Consider the following 17,367-nt stretch of genomic DNA (forward strand, 5'->3'; position numbering starts at 1 on the left):
ACCCAGAGGGATACCGCTCAGAAACGAAAAGGAAAGGACTCTCTGAGCTCATTTGTGTAGACAAAGGCTAGTGAATTAAGTCAGGCGAAAAAAGCCCATTCTGACAAGCTCTGCGCAGTTTCTGAGAATACAACGTTTTCTTTATTGTAACGACCAAGTTTGTGTGGAAAACAAGAGGCAGGGCTCAGGTCTGTGGTGGGTGGAGGGGGAATGGGAGGGAAAAGGATAAGGGTATGTAAGAACGGTGTGAGGGTCCCTTTGTAGATGTGAACTCTGTAGTGTCTTGACTGGTGGCATCCCAGATGTGACAGAACCGTATAGTATGAAATCCAAAACGAAGTGGAGGGAAGACTAGGTCCAGTTGCGTGAAGTTACTGTCCTGTGACAGCCTGCTGTGGTTTATGAGACATTATTATTGGGAGAAATGGTGTGGGGGGAGGGGCAACAAAGGTTCCCTCTGCTACAAGGAAACAAGGCTGTATTGCAAGGTGGTGAGCTGAGATTTGCAGTTTTCTGAGTGCGGCTTCAGCAGTGGGACCTTATCAGGTTCCATCCTCTGTAACTCAATCATAGCTGAGAATTCAGCACCAATAGATAGTTCTTTATCTATTATGCGTTGCAACTTCACAATTACCTTCATCAGCAAATCAAAGGGAGGCTAAGAGTTTCAATTCCAAGGGTGGGGCAGTACGCAAATGTCAGGCAGGGAACCTTTAAATTTGACCTAAATGAGTAAACAGTGCTTTTGCCTAAAGAGCTCCCAGAGGTACACTTGCAGGTCTCGGTCTCGGAGAGTGTAGGTAATGACTACGGGGCAGAAGAAGGCACACAAGGGAGACCCACCCTGCTTTAGGTTGCCCGGGTTGACACACCAAATTCTTTTCCTTAACTGATTTCTGACCTTAATAGGACAGGATCACCAACCCCTTCATTTATAGAAGGTACCTTCGAAGATTATCTATGATACTTAACGTGGCAATACTTAACTTGTATTTTTATTTTGTTGCTTTTGTTTTGCTTTTTGAGGCAGGGTTTCTCCAAGTAGTTCAGGCTGTCCTGGAACTCACTCTATAGACCAGGCTGGCCTCGAACTCACAGAGATCTGACTGCTTCTGGCTCTTGTGCTGGGATTAAAGGAGTGTGCCGTTACTACCTGGCCTTAAAAAGCATCTATTGGCACTAAATTCTCAACTATGATTGAGTTATAGAGGGTGTAATCTAATACGGACCCACTCCTGATACCATACACAGAACATTGCATCTCAGCTCACCACCTTGAAGTACATTTGCTTGCTTGGAGCAGTCTGCAAGCAAAGCCCAGCAGAGTTCCAACAACTCACTGAGTTCTTGGGATGCAGTTCCACCAAGTGCTCCAAGGCTAGGTCAATCACCCAGACATCCTTTCTGGGAGATGCCACACATCTTGACTGTCAAATTTCCCAAAAGTTAATCAATAATCCGAGGTGCAAGTCAGTTATCAGCATCTGTTCCATTTCTGAGGACAGTTCATACTATTCCCCGGAGATTCCATCATCCCTGTTTCTTTGAAGATAACGCTGCCTGAGCCGGCTCCACCTTCAAATGTGCAGTCCTTACTAGTGGCATCTTTGGTCATTTGGATTCCATCAAAGGGCCAGTCATCGAGAGGACAGGAGACCATGGAATTTCATGCCTCATGAGGTTGGCAAAAAGTCCTCAGGGCTTGAACCCTGAGCGTCCCTGAGCTGTGGGAAGGGGCAGGGTGTGCCTCGTGAGTAAGATGGTAGTCTTGGGCAGCCTGTGACTGTGTGTGACACAGAGGTACGTGCCCTTCTGCACATAAAGCAGAAGGAACTTTTCCTTTCGTTGTTCCCACTAACAATAAAGATGCTGGCTGTTACCCACTGTGGCCCCTCCTAATACGGCCAGCTGGCAGTTTGAAAATCACCTTTGCTCAGCGGCTGTCCTCAGTGAGGGGGATTCTAGAAACTAGGAGGGGAGGTTCTGTCCCGGAGTAGTGATCTAGAAAGCTTAGGGCAGCTGCTGGATGCAAACAATGCAACCAGAGTCTCTGGTTTGCTGTGTGCCACTTTAGCGATAAGCAGAATTTTGTTTAAAAGAAGAAAAAAGAAAAGAAAATGGCTTTATTTATATTCGAACCTGACCTAGATGGGGGGAGGGGGGTTTCTTCCTATCTTGCCCATATTAGAATTACAATGAACAGGAAAGTGGACACAAAAGCCCATAAATGTGCATATGTCGATGTAGTGGTGGGACAGGAGACCCGAATTACTTCCCGGGAGAAAGTTCCTCTTCAGGCTCAGAGTTTCAGTCTGTTCTCACACACCCACCTTTATATTCACTGGGGTGGGGGTCTGGGGGTGGGCAACAGGCACCAGCACCTGGACCAGGAATGGGAAAATAGCGAAGCTGGGGGTGGGGGTGGGGGTGGGGACACACCCTCTTTATTCTCTAAAATAGTGTTAACTTTGGGAGATTGTTAAGTAGTTGGAAGTTGCTCTCAGATTTTGTTACTTGACAATAATGGGGCATCATTCTCTGGTGCTGGCTGGCCTTGGATAGGCCCCTCGTTTAAGTCAATTTTTTATGGCGATGCGCCAAGGCCCTAGTGCGGGGCCCTTGAGCTTCAGGTCGTTCTACCCCACACAGATCCGCTGAGGTGGCTCTTACAGCTCTCAAGGCGCTGGTTCTGTTCTCTGCCACAGGCTTTGATGATGCTGGTTTCAGAGTAGCCTAGAAAATAGCAGATACAATATCGTGTTCGGGCTCAGTCATCTGCAGAGTTTTGTGATGAGAATTTAGGCTTTGGTACTGTGAATCGAGATTGTAGATTTTTAGAAATGAAAGGGAGAGACCTCTTTCCAGGCGCAGGATGATAGGCAATTCTGCTCCCGCCGGTTCTTAGGAACCTAGGTCCTGGTGAGAGCACACAGTAGTTGTGCTGAGCTGTGTTCCTCTCCTCCCTCTTCATTCCCAAGCCTTTCGGTCCTCTCGCCAGAGTGCCGGCCAGCTGGGGAAGCCAAGCTAGGAACTGTGTGAGCAGAGGACTGGCAGGCCCGGCTGGCAGCTGGGGGTGGGGAGTCACAGTGCGGGACAGGGCAGGGGTGCCTTCTGCCAGATAGCTGTGACTGAATGAATGAGTCATTTCCCCTACTGGGCAAGCGCTCCCCTGGCCTTCCCTCAACTACGGAGGATATCTCTGGATCAAGACGGACCCAGAGGGGAAGAAAAAAAAAAAAAAAGTCAAAACAAAACAAGCTAGCTCGCGATACTGAAAGGACACAGTTTACAGCAGCCTAGCTCCGCATTCTTGACCGCATCTACGCTGTCCTTCATTTCTGGCACATTCCCTTCCCGTTACCAGATAGATGGACCTGGGCCCTGGCACTAGAGGTGACCTTGGGTAGCCGTACAGCCGCTTCCAGAGCGTTTCTTTGCCTGTGGAACAGGTGAGATAGCTTGGGTGTGATTTCATCCACAGTAAAGGAGGCTATGGGGCCATAGGGATGGCTCTGGATAACAAAAAAAAAAAAAAAAAAAAAAAAAAAAAAAAATTGTCAGCTTTCCCCAGACGAAAGCAAACTTAGAAGTTGGAGGCTCCCGGGCAACTTTTCCGGATTGGGGGTGGAGGGTAAAGGAGCCAGAGTAGGTGCGGACGGGGTGTGTCTGGGCTAGCACGCCCTGGGTGCTGTCGGCTGAGCCTTCGGGCGGGGTCGACGCCAGGTGGTGACCCCTGGGCGGGGCTGTGGGTGACAGATCGGAGGAGGTGTGTTTGCGGTCATCAAGGTTCTCCTTTCTGGTCGGTTTCCTCCTTTAAAAACACTGGCGCGCTGCTTCCTTCTCACTGTTCTCCAGCCTTCGGAGCCGTTCGCGCGGTCGGCTGGGACTGGGCGGTGAGCGGTCTGCTTTGCGGGACCCTTGGGGGCTTTCCTAGCCTGTAAGTGAGGAATGAAGCTCCGGGGGTCGGGGGGGAAAAGGACTCCGGGCGACCGCTCCTAAGATGAGACCCCACAGGGAGCGGAAGGGTGAGCGGTGAAAGTGGGAGGACGGCAACAGCGCTCGGCGAGCACCGTGCTCGGGATGCTCTGCTTGGTGCCCGCCCGTGACCTCTCAGCAAATGAAGGCGCAGGCGCCATACTGGGGGGGGGGGGGGCACGAAGCCTGCAAGGGGAGGGGAGGGGAGGAAAGCGCTTGAGGCACGAGTAGGTGAGGGCGCACAGGTGAGGAGAGTGCAGCTGAGCAAACAGGTGAGGGACGAGCAGGGGAAGGGCCAGCAGACGCCTCCAGGTGTTTCCAGAGTGTCCAGTCCGGCACCGGAAAGAGAGAACCAGAACCCTCGCACAGCTCACGCCACCCAGAAAATTAGAGCTGGAAGCATTACATCTGCCTTTTCGTGAAGGACGGAACATAGTTTCATTTTGATCACTCGTATGGACTTCCTCGTAATTGATTTACCAAATGTTATCTCATAAAATATTGGCTCCGAGTTGTTTGGCTGCAGTTCAACCGGGAAACTCTCGTCGGGCGTATTAAATGTCACTAACTGATTTGCGAAGAACCCACCTCACCCTCCTTACTGCTCTTTTCTGTAATAACCTGCTTGCAGACCTGGCTCACTGTCGCCTCTCTCTCCCTCCAGGGCTTGGTGGAGTGACTCGCCGGTGACTGGGGTGGTCTCTGACACTCAGGCAACCTTCCCCGGACGTGGACCTCCAATCTTTTGACAGTGAGTTTACCCAGGAACCCTGAATCTAGGGTAGAAAGGGACGTTTCCCATGAAGGCAATACAGGAAGGCTTTAGATGTCTGTTCACACTCTATTCTAATCCCCCCTCCTTTTTTTTCCTCCATCTCCTTCTATCCCCTTCTCCTTACTTTAAGTTCCTAGTTCTCTTTGCCTCTGTTCTCTCTTGCGGGTGCTATCTGGGCTGAAAGACAAAAACACATTGGTTTCATTCATATTCTGTAACCTAGTCCTTTACAAAAACATGGTTACTTCCTTGAATGGAGTCTTAAGCTGTCTTTGCGGGTGAAAGAACCATTCCCCGGGGCCTGCCATTGTTGCCTTCTCTTTCAACTTGTGAAGTTTGTGCCCCATCTCCATTTTGGGCTAAATCACCCCTGCTTTCCAGCCAATTGGCTATTGTTTTTTTTCCCTTCTTCAGAGGCCAAGTGGACCTTCTAGTCCCAGCATAACCCTCATTACCACGCATGTCTTTAATTCAGCATGCGCTGCTTGGGCACACGTTATATTCTTGATACTGTTATACTTTCAGCGCTCTTAAACATTAATGGGTACATTAGTTTTTCTTTACCTTGGATTTTGTCAAAATCCCACCCCCCTATTTTTGCTCTATTTACTGACTACAAAAATCTTAAGAAATTTTCTTAAGAAAGCAAAATAAAAATCATATGCATAACCAAAAGAGAAACTTCCCTGTTTCTCCTCACAGATAAGCACTCAGTAGTTTCTTTCCACCTCTCTCCCCGCCTGTCTAAACTCACACTACCGCACACACAGATTTACTTTTAATATACATTTCGGTCCACAAAATTGTAAATCTTTATGCACTGAAGTAAATAGTCTATTGCTCTGACTTTGATATCTTAAATATCAAGAGTAAAGTTGAAATTTAAAATCTCATTAATGAGTCAGTTTGGCAGCAGGTAGAGGAGGCAGGATGTACACGGAGGGGAAGGGCTACTTTCTAGAGTCTGTGCAGGTCCCGCAGGGCAAGCTAAACCATCAGGTCCTGTCAGATTGGAGGGCAGCATTGGACTGAGGGCAGGTCCTGTCAGCGTGGAGGGCAGAATGCCATCTGGGAGCCTGTATATCCATTAAACGTGGGCTTTTTCTAATTCAGCTGGATTTGGTCTGATTTGGACTGTTGCGTTGGTGGAAAGGCTTATTGGGGTAGAGAAACTTTTTCACTAAGAGGCAAGCGTCTCCCTTTGTTTTCATTAACTTAAATATGTCACCCTAAAACATGGTTTTTGGAGAGGAATTATGTCCTGTGTTTTGGATTTTGAGCTCATGAGAACACTGGATTTCCTCCAGGTGTGGCCATTCTTGGAAAGGTGGTTCTAAATTCTGAGAATCATTAGTGAAAACTTTTTGTGGCAGAAAACCTGAGTTGAGAAAGTTATTGCTGGTGTGTTTAGGCCTCTGGACTTCTCATTGCTGCTTTTCTGGCTCACGTCTCCTTTGTTGGTGACCCCATAGGGTCACACTTATAGGTTCCGTGTTCCTGAGTCATGCTACTTCAACAAATAAGCTGTCATGAGCTCCATACGTGGCAAACGACACTGCACTTCCTGTCATGTTAGCTAGAAGTCAGCCCTTAGGATGTCATCCCTGCCCCTACCAAAGCCAGCATCCTTGGCTGTGCACTTTCCCCTGGACTCATTTTGTCACACTTGCTGTTGCTCCTGGCCCTCAAACCCGGGTTGCAATGAAGCCTCAGAGACAACTTGTGTCTTCCAGCCACCCAAGCTTGCCTGCAAATTAGATGACAAAAACAAACAAACAACAACAACAAAAACAGACTGGCAAGAGAGCAGATTACCGTCTATGCAGATAATGGAGGTGTTCGTTCAAAAAGGGTGACCCAGAAAGTGGGTAGAATTTGGGGATTACTGCAACCTTAACAGAGATGGAAGGGGCCTAGCAACAGAGGTGGGCACATGACTTCTGAGAGGGTAAGAAAAAGGTGCTTTTGGAGAAACAATGTATTTCAGTGGTTACATTTTGGGCCTGGTATTGGTGAGTTTGCTGTTGTGCTGTTCTGTTTTTGTTTTGATTTTTAGCTCAAGTTAACCTTGAACTCCTGGGCTCTGAGCTGCCCCCAGACTAATCTTCCTGCCTCAGCCTCCTGAGCGCTGGGATGACAGACAGGATTGCAGATGATCTTAAAAGCTAACCGGGACTTCCAGAAAGCAGATGGGAAGTGTACTAGTTTGATGACCATGGCTGTTTGGGTGCAGCATGGATTTACGAGAAGAGCAGATTACTTGCTGAGTTGTTTGCGGGAGCTTTTGCTTTTAGGCAGAAGGGGTTCCAGAAACTCAGATGTCTTCTGCTCAAAAATTTTATGTCACTGTGTAAGTGACCTTTCTGTCACTATGACAAAATCCCAAGGGATTTTGTTCAAGGAACAAAGAGTTTATTTTGGCTTACTGTTGTAGAGGTTTGTGTCCCAAGTTGTTGGGCCCTGTGTTGCTTTGGTCCTATAGTAGTACAGTCCATCTTGGCAGGAATACATAGTGAAAGAGGTGGGCCAAAAACATGGTGTGGGGGAGGCTGGGGGTTCCAGCATTCCTGATGGCCTAACTTCTTCCCACAAGACTCTCCCTCCTCAAATTTCTACCATCTTTTCCATAGTGCCACAGCTGGTGACCAAGCCTTAACAGGCCGGTCTTGAGGATTTTCAAATCGAAGCAGGGTTTATTTGGAACCTCTTTATACAGGTCTAACATGCAGGTCTCCATTATTCCTATTTACAACACGCTGTGGATGCTTCTCCCTGTCATCTCCTGGTACGCGAAGGGACACATTGTCTGGAGATCACCTCTTGTCTGTGTCCTGGTTGCCTCTTGCAATGCTCAACTGTTGGCCTTCTGTAGCAGAGGGTTCCCTTCTCTACGGCCTCATGGGTTCCGTGTTTCTTGGTTCAATCGTCCTTTCTCTGCCCCAAGCAGCTGGCTCTTCTAGGATGGAGAAAGGAATGAGACCAAATCACATACTAGGAGCAAGAAAGGTCCCAGTGCGCCCTAGTGGACTGGCTTCACCGCCAGCCCAAGGGTAGACAGAGATAAGCCTGCTTCTTTCCGAGCACAGGAGAAGCAGTTCTCAGTGGTTCTTCTGGGCTGGGCTAGAGTTTGCTAATTGTCTCCTGGTCATGGGTGTGGTTTCAGAAGATGTTTTCCTTCCGCTGAAGCATCTTGCTTTGAGGTTTGAGGCTAATGAGTGGTGAATGAATCCAGGAAATGCTGAGTTATTGTCTTGCCAATGTCCTGCCCCTGCCATTCTGTCTGAGCCTCTGAGGCTGAGGGACCGTGGGTACCCAGCTGCTGCACAATCTGGGTAACGTCGCTTCAGCCAGCCACAGGCCTAGTTAACTCTGTGTTAAGTCCCAGGATGAAAACGCTTCTCAAATGTGTTCACATGCCAAGCTGAGAAGAATTTGATCCAAGGGTTAAGACAACCGAGGGGACAGACACAATACAAAGGCAGACACAATACAAAGGCAAATGCCGAGAGGCTTATCCTGAAGTGTGTTTAGGGTGGAAGTGGGCTGTGTGTGATTCCAAAGTAAACTGGACAGCTGTTGTCACAGACCACATGACACTGATCTCTGGCAAGCTAGAGGGAAGCTAATGACATTTTGTTTGTTTGTGTGACCCCCCCCCCCCAAGGCGGGAGGACTAGCGAATTTCAGTTTAACAGAAGAAGCAAGCGCTGTGATTTTGTGTTCACAGGTTGTCTGGCACCTGAGTGAGTCTAGAGACTTCCTGAGGGCATTTTTATGGGTCGTGTAATACCCCCACCCCCACAACTCCTCAGCCTCTGTCATTAGTAGAGTTATCTTGGACCCCACCCTCTTGGTTTGTTTGTAAGTGTCCCCTTTCCTGCAAATTCTTCTGACCATGCAACCTAACTGGTGCTTTTGAGCAAAGCTGTTATTGGCACGATTTCTATAGGGGTGATTGATGGTTAGTCTTTCTAGCAAACTGCTTCTCAAGTCGTCTAGGAGGTTGGTGTGGCGCTGTACATGTCTGCATGTGCTTGCGAGGGTGTTTGTTACCTGAGGATTACTGAGGGCAAGACCGCCTTGAACATGGGTGGCGCCAAACCCCTGACTTGGAGCCCAGGTGTCACCAAAGGGAAGAAGCTGCAGGATTTGCTTTCTCAGTTTCTTGGTTCCCTTCCTTCTCTGCCCTGCATTCATCTCCTCGCTCGCGTGGTGAGCCACAAGAACCACATTCAGGTTCACTGTGTCCCGGGTCTTCATATCTTCTCAGCTGTACATGCTCTAGAGAGGAAGGGAACTTATCCGTACGTCTCCTCAAGGTTCACTCACAAAACTAGCAAAGATTGAGCAGGAGAAAGGGCCTGCATGTTATCAATACACCAAAAGGTAAGACTGTAGTTCAAATCCCAGCAGGCTGTGTCTGCCCAACGGCTTAACATTGCACAAGAGCAGGAACCCAAGACAGCCGTGAAAGTTTGCATGATTGTCAGGGGATGAACCGAGACAACCCGTTGGGACTGGAAGGAGCCTAGGGACAGACATTCTCTTGTAGCTCCACTCTATTTATTCATTTTTCCTGAGGTAGGATGGAAGTCAGGCTAGGGGAAGGAACTAGTTCCACTCTGCGGTGAGGGAATCCAGAGAGGCTTCCTCATTTCTGCCAGCTCAGACTGTAAAAGCTCAAACCACCTTGTTCTCTGAATCCCCGCAGTGTTTCTTACCTGTTATATTAGTGACTTCTCTATTGTTTGATAAAAACACCTGTACCCAGGTAACTTATGGCAGAGTTTATCTGTGCTTACAGCTCTGGAGAGGTAAAGACCACCATGGTGGAGAGGTAAAGACACCATGGCTGGGGCACAGGACAGCAGGCAGCCTTGGTAGAGGCACGGCTAGGAAACTGAGCTTACATCTAACTGCAAACACGGATCAGAAAGAGCAGGGCTGTGAGGCTTTTGGTCTCCAAGTCTGTCGCTGGTGATGAACTTCTTTTGTCAGGGCTTTAGCACCTACGCCACCCCAAACAGCGCCGCAAATTAGGGACCAGACGTTGTTTTACACTACCTTGACACGTACCAGATCCCGCTGACACAGAGCAAGGATCCAGGCGCTAACTGGTGCCCTCCACATTCCCTAACTGAGGCAATGCTGTCGGGCTTTCTGTGGTCTTTCCCTCATACAGTCTCCCATGCTGCTAGTCATGTCACCTAGGCCAACTTTAGAATGTACTATGCCATCAACATAATAACTGGTGCCAAGGAGATGGCTCAGTGGGTAAGCATTGTTGTTGCCAAGCCTGAGCCTGGATTTGATCACGTGATGGAAGGAAGATCTCTGACTCCCATAGGTTGTCCTCCGACATCCACGTATACGATGTGGCATGCCCATCCCCAGTATAATAAAATAATGTAAATGTCAAAATGGTTTTGAAAGCCTCATGGCCCAGCATCCAGTCCTAAGGGACAGCATAGGGACCACATCTCTCCACCCAGCAGCTCTGTGCTTCCGGCGGCACTCCCAGGTAAAGCCGCCCTCCTTATTTTCTGCCTGACATAAGCGCTCCTTCTCAGCAGCGAGCTTGACTTGGGTATCACAGGGTGAGTGAGGGATGGTACCTCCTTCCCAGGATAGAGTGGCTTCTCAGTGGGGCACCTGCCTGGCGCATATACCTCCCTGGGCTCCACCCTCCATACCACCACAACAAAAGCAATAGAATTCACACCATCCGTTGTTTGGACAGCAACAAGCTGGCATTTCCAGACAAGTCTGTCTCTCATGCCAAATGAGAACAAAAGCCAGACGAAGAGGTTACAAGCACCAATTGCATGGGAATTTTCTCTGGAACTATCTACTGTAATTGTCTCTGGTTTGCAAACTTTACTGAAAATGATCAGTATGTTATGATGACAGCTAGAAGTGCATTTCCCAGCAGAGGGGTCTTTCAGCCCAGGTTTAGGAAATGCCTGCATACAGCCTGCAGTTTTCCTTAGTGGTGTGTGGCCCATGGCTCTTCCGGAAGCTCTGCTTTCCTTACTTCCCATGTGAGCACCGGGGAAAGAGCTGTGGCTGTGCATGCTGCTGCCTGGACATGCTGCTTTCCTCCTACAGGCTCTGCAGCCAGGCTGACAGCAGCTTAAAGTCCTTACCCTCTCAGCAACGTCCTCTGGAGCTGGCAGCTGCTCCATTTCTGTTCAAATCCCTGCAACTGCTGCTGTTCTTTAACAGGAAGAGGACCCTCAAGACTTCCAGAAGGGCAAGGCAGCAGAAGGATGTGGTCAGTAGGGTCAAAGATACCCTGACTGCTGCTGGGATGGGATGCTAGGAAACTTGAACTTTATTCCTAAAATGCACGATTGTGAGGTCCACCCATGTGAACTTCACACACACACAAACACACACACACAGCGTATATACAGTGTACATTTCCCATAATGGACATGATGAAAATGTGAAGAACTCTGCTAATTAAACAAATGTCCTACAGACTAATTAAACTTTGCACGCCTTGCAGCACCCTAGGGACCTTTGGGTTGATTCTGTTTCATGTGATGCTTCCCCCTTAGGGCCTGTGCAGTGGGAAGATGGCCGCAACAGGAACTGAAGCAAAGGACCTCACAAACCATCACAAGTAAGACTGATCCATGCTGGGCCGTGTTGGTTTTATTAAGTGTTCTTATATAGGTTTTCTTGTGCCATTTTTTTCTGACACAAAATCTACCGTGTATCACCTAACTCAGTCTTGTTTCTGAATCTTGAATATTTTCTTTTTCTCCCTGCTTTGTAGTTTTTCATGATTTCTCTTAGGTTTAGGCTTTGTTTAAAGAGCTAAATTGTGTCTTTGACTCCAGTGTGTATGATTATGTTCGTGCACCTCCAGCCCAGGGTTTTGAGCATGCCATAGTGAGTACATGTTCTACCCTAAGACCTCCTGCATGGGTTCCAAGTCCAATGAGTCTGATTTCCCTACCTTAGGGCTGTCCAGCATCTGCTTGGGCTCTGTGAGGTGGCACCCATCCTCCTTTAATGTGGCCTTAGTGGTTGGCCCTCTGTGGATACTTGGTAAATGAATTCGGTGATAATAAGGCAGAATAAAATTAGTGGAAACTGAGGTCGACTAAATATTTTTGTCTCCGACTTGATATTTTAAATCCTTTAGCTAGTATGTTGGAGACGGTTCCAGATCACATACATGTCAGTGTTAATGAATTTTAAAATCTTTGCTCTTGTGGTTGTTTCTCCATTCTGCTTTTGTTGGAACTGACAAGTGAAGAAGGTCTTCTGTGTGTGCAAGGTTTTCTGTGTGTGAAAGGTTTTCTGTGTGTGAAAGGTTTTCTGTGTGTGGCCGTGTTGTCTTAATCACATCCTGTTGTGTCATTTTGGAGCAGAAGCTGGCCCTTTCTGTTTTGTGTTTCCTATTTGCCACATCCTGCAGGAGGATATGGTTAAGTGCCTGGAGGGTGTGCTATGATGACTGGGATTTCAGATTGTCCTAGAGATCAATCATGATTTCTGGGAAGGCCTAGTTGCCCATGCCCTGCTTTTGGTCCCACAAGAAAGGGCTTCCTCCTGCTAATAAAAAGCAAGGAAATCTGCCAGGAGAATGGGGTCAGTTGGTGGGCGCTCTCTGTGCCTTGGTCAGGTTGCTTGCTCTTTTTCAGCAAGGTTTGCAGCTCAGGGCTTGGTCAGCAGTGACCCTGCATGTATGACTGATGTGTGTGTGTGTGTGTGTGTGTGTGTGTGTGTGAGAGAGAGAGAGAGAGAGAGAGAGAGAGAGAGAGAGAGAGAGAGATAGATAGATATGGGGGAGACATGACATAGTCTCCAGGAGATTTTGATAATTAAAATTAGATTAATTGCATCTAGTTGTATGATTTTTTTTTCTTTTTTGGTTTTTCGAGACAGGGTTTATTCTGTGTAACCGCCCTGGCTATCCTGGAACTTGCTCTGTAGACCAGGCTGGCCTTGAACTCGGAGATCCACCTGCTTCTGCCTCCCCGAGTGCTGGGATTAAAGGCATGTGCCACCACCACCTGGCTTAATTGTATAGATTTTTCTAAAGATGTAGACAGCCAGATTGCCTGTAATCCCAGCACTAGGGAGGCCAAGGCTGGGATATTAAGTTCAAGATCATTCTGGCCTACAAAATGAAACTTGTTTAAAGAAAAAGAAATAGGAGCTGAGGGAGTGGCTTGCTTGCCTCACGTGCTAGGGTTCTTTCACTAGCACTGTTGGGGGAGAGGCAGGAAGATCAGGAGTTCAAGGCTACATAGCAGGTAGAGGCCAGTCTGGGAAACAGTGAGGTCTACTCTCTAAAAAAGGAAGTGAAAGTGACCAAAACGTGTGAGGCTGATCTTTTAGAGGGGGGAAAGGTCCTTTGTGAAGTGGCGAGGATCCAATGGAACAGCAGGTTCCATCCCCACAAACCCATTATGGCCATTAGCTTGGCAGCACGGTTCTCAGGAATAAAGTCCATACTCAACACGCACCATTTTCAAGTCCTTGTGATACTGCAGTGATCTCTGGATCACCGCTTTCTCATCTTTTTCTCTTGAGTTAGATTGAAGAGAAAGTGTCACTAGTTGGCTCTGGGCAGAAAGCCAGACTCAGAAGGAAGGAATGGTAGCATGATCGCTCCATATTCAAGGACCTACACCCACTTCATCCTGCCAAGGAGACACTTTTTGAAAATCAGCGTGCATGTGCTGTGAGGCAGCTATGCTGAAGACTGCCTCTGAGAAAGCTTGGCAGGGTCAGGATGGAGTGATCTGGCCCTGGGATGTTTGCAAATTGAACTTCACTGAAGATACCACCATGTGTTTGCCTTCCTTGTCCCTATCACTTTCAGGAGACAGGGGGCAGAGTTAAGGCAGAAGCATCATGGTCTAGAGCCATATTTACCATCTGGCTTTCTACCTTCCTACAAAATGTTACAAAAAAGCAAGATGGTGGAAAGTCATATCATAACAATCTTCTAAAGAAAGAAAGTGGAGGCTTACTTTATGTGTTTTGCCTGCCTGCCTGCATCTGACAGTAGAGGCCAGAAGAGGGTGGTGGATTCCCTGGAAGTGGAGTTAGAGATGTGAGCCACCATGTGAGTGCTGGGATTAGAACTCTGGTCCTCCTGCAAGAGCGTGTGCTCCAAACTAGGAACATCTGTCCTCTTCATCCCCTCAGGACATGCTTAGTGTCACAGCTCTGAGCAGTAGGAGCTAATACAACAGGATCCAAAAAGGAATTTCTAGGCACTCAGATCGGAAAAGTTATCTCTGGCAGCAGAGGAGACTTTTGTTCTATTTCTGTCCATATGTCCAATAGTGATCGTATTAACCGTCAAGTTTCTGTATTGACTATAAATTGAATATATCAACTAGCATTCTTTATGTTGAATGATTTATCAATTTGATCTTTAAATTTTGTTGGCTCTTTTGAGGCTTTGCTGATTTGCCTGCCCTAAGAGCAAAGAGGGATTAAAAGAAAGGAGAAGAGAGGTAGGGACTTTGGCAGTGTGGTTTTCTTCTCCCCATGATCTGCTTGGGTCTTTTCCCCACCGTGTCCCTCACGCACCTCTTGGATGGGGACCATATCTTGGTAATGCTGGTCGTACACATCCGTGTCCTATAAACCTTTCACCTTTTGTTCCTAACAGTGACTGCTTCGTCCAGCTTTCAAATCCAAACATAGCAACCATGAAGGAAGATGTTCTCTACCACTTCAACCTCAGCACCAGCACCCACGATTTCCCTGCTATGTTTGGGGATGTGAAGGTAAAAAGCCCCGGCATTGCTACTATGGATTCTGACCTCCTCTTCAGTACAGCTGCACCTATGCACTGATGATTGACAGGGGACAGGAATGCATTCTATCTCTCTCAGACTTTTGCAAATGGCTATCTTTCATTTACAGGGATAGCAGATGTTAAGTACTGCTGTGTAGGCTTCTGCTTCATCTCTGAGAACTTTCATATGTGAACAACAGCATGAGACTCTCCTGAGCCACTCAAGGTGGCCGATGCCTATGGCTCCAGCGACTCTGGATCTCAGGAGTTTGGGGCAGTCTAGGCAATGTAGAGAGCTGGGAAGGATTTCCAAGAGGTGCGGTGTCAATATGGAGTCTGTATGATCCCTGCTTGTAGTTGGAGGTGTATATTGGAGCTATTGTTTTAATTATCAGAGGGATAATTTTAATGAGACACCTCCAGTACAGAGTCTTCAGTTCTCAGTGCCAGGGTGTCCTAAATTTTTGTAAAATTCTTTATTAAAATTTGTTTCTAAGAGACATCTGTTTGCATCTTTGCAAGGAACAGTGTGGCATTTAGTTCCTGTATGTGATATGAAGTGGTAAGCAGAGTGGTCAGCCCCAAGTTCACAACTCAGGACACTCAGAATCCTGTCTGCTGGTTCTCTTGCAATTTACAGTTAGGTGTGGTAACTGTTACCACACTATTAAAACAGGGCTCTTTGGTAACTATAGTTACCATACTACTACAACAGGACTCTTCAATGTTTAATCCTGCTAAAGAGGAATTAACACACTGAACTAAAAACCAAGATGGGCTTTGAACACTGAAGCTGGACCCCATCTGCCATGGCTAGCACTCACCTTTGGTAGCAAATGGTGGGCAGATTTCATGTTTTTTAATTGATTGAATTTCCATATATCCTCCCAATATTGCTAATCTATTTTTTCTGTTTCAGCCCTGGAAATGTCTTTTCATGTTTAGAGATATGCATTTATTTCTTTTATACTCAGGTTCCATTAAATCACTTTGACTATTTGCTAGTCTTTGGCAAAATAAAGTCTTAGATGACACTTTACAAAGCGAAGGTTTTGCTTCTCCACCTGCAAATTCCCAACCCCCTACTGGGACGCTATTCTTTGCCACTTAACACTGGGTCACTCTGGTCACATGAGGTGAGGTATTCCAACCTTCTGAATCTAAACCCAAACCCCCTTCCAGCACCCTAGACTGCCTCCCACCTGGTGTATGGGACCCAGCATGGTGCCTGCTCTTGCCTTTTCTTTTTTTTTTAAATTTATTTATTTATTAAGGATTTCTGCCTCCTCCCCGCCACCGCCTCCCATTTCCCTCCCCCTCCCCTGATCAAGTCCCTCTCCCTCATCAGCTTGAAGAGCAATCAGGGTTCCCTGACCTGTGGGAAGTCCAAGGACCGCCCACCTCCATCCAGGTTTAGTAAGTTGAGCATCCGAACTGCCGAGGCTCCCCAAAGCTCTTGCCTTTTCAAAGACAGCCAGGGCCTGCATAGAGCTGACCTCACTGTGCTCTGGGTGCCCGTGCTGAGCAGTGCTTACTAAACTCTCCCAGGGAAGTTGATTGTTCACTTCCTTAGATACTCTTGGTAAAGGTCCGGCCCAGCAACTTGCTAGGATGTTTGCAGTGACCCCAGTGTTGCCAGTCAACTTGAAGAGCTCTAACGACACGGTGTCCTCTGCTTTCAGTTTGTGTGTGTTGGTGGAAGCCCTTCCCGGATGAGCACCTTCATCAGGTATGTGGCTGCTGAGCTGGGCCTTGACCATCCAGGGAAAGAGTACCCCAACATCTGTGCAGGCACTGACCGCTACGCCATGTATAAAGTCGGACCTGTGCTGTCCGTGAGCGTGAGTACTTGCCTTTCACTTGGATTTGGTCTCCATGCTCTGCAAGGCCCTGTGCGCCCCCCCCCCCCTTCTGCCTGTGCCAACAGCTGAACAGCTGTTACCCTAACATTTGTTTACTGTAAATGGCTGGGAGCATGGTGAGCTCTTAGCAGCTGGCATCTGGGCATGAGTAAGTCCTAGGCTCCAGCCCTTGAGGCTTAGCTTCCTGGAGAGCCTCGGTATACAAAAGCAGATACGCATGTCAATATACACAGCTGTCCACTCCGTGTGGGGGTGGCAGGTGTGGGGGTGGCAGGTGTGGGGGTGGGCTTCCTTGCCTGGCCCAGGGCTGGAAGAAGAGCCACATGCCAGGTCTCCCTGCCTCTTCTATCTCATAGTGACAGACCTGCTTTATAATGCAGGTTGTGTGAGCAATAAAAGTGATTACGGAAATCTCCAGTATCCTACCAAAGAAATCGTTTTCTAGCGATTGATTTCCTTTGATGGCATTAATAAAATGAAGAACTACAGCTCACAGTGAATCCCTGTCCTGTTGAGATGTGTGTCTGGACACTAGTCAGCTAGACCTCCAAGCGTATCAGTCACGTAAAATCACCTGATAGCAAAGTCAACTTGTGGAAGCGATTCCTGTGTTTGCCATTCTGAAAGGGGTCCCTCTGCATTAGGGCTCTGCCTTCGGGACAGCACCTGCCCGGGGAGGAAAGAGGAGGTATCTTAGATGTGAGGGTGGGAAGGTCTTTGAAAGGTCTGTGGAGTGGGGATGCAATGCTGCAGAGGCCAGGAGAATATGGCAGAGGCAAAAGTGCAGTCAGTAGATATCCGATGTCAGGGATTGAGCAACCAGTCAGTTATCTTGTCTTGCTAAATTGGAGAGGGCAAGAGAAAAGTGCAGTGGTAAAACTTTATCTGGTATAGATAAGGGCCTTTGGGCATGGCTTCAGCTATCAGACAGCATGCTCATTATCCAGGGTTACCTAGGAATGGCAGCTGCTTCCTTCCTC

At 47.8% G+C, this 17,367-nt stretch overlaps 1 protein-coding gene across 1 annotated transcript in view; it reads left to right on the forward strand.

Moving 5' to 3' along the window:
• Window positions 1-3,242: 3,242 nt before the first annotated feature.
• The window catches only part of Upp1 (uridine phosphorylase 1), a 17,773-nt gene continuing 3,648 nt past the window's right edge, over window positions 3,243-17,367 (forward strand). Inside the window, exons 1-5 of the mRNA XM_005359199.3 lie at window positions 3,243-3,449; window positions 4,640-4,726; window positions 11,314-11,378; window positions 14,397-14,514; window positions 16,208-16,366. Of these exons, the coding sequence (XP_005359256.1) occupies window positions 11,332-11,378; window positions 14,397-14,514; window positions 16,208-16,366 (324 nt within the window). The 5' untranslated portion in view covers window positions 3,243-3,449; window positions 4,640-4,726; window positions 11,314-11,331. The remainder of the gene's footprint in view (window positions 3,450-4,639; window positions 4,727-11,313; window positions 11,379-14,396; window positions 14,515-16,207; window positions 16,367-17,367) is intronic.

This window comes from Microtus ochrogaster, linkage group LG1 (assembly GCF_000317375.1).
Source record: "Microtus ochrogaster isolate Prairie Vole_2 linkage group LG1, MicOch1.0, whole genome shotgun sequence".
Classification (NCBI taxonomy): domain Eukaryota; kingdom Metazoa; phylum Chordata; class Mammalia; order Rodentia; family Cricetidae; genus Microtus; species Microtus ochrogaster.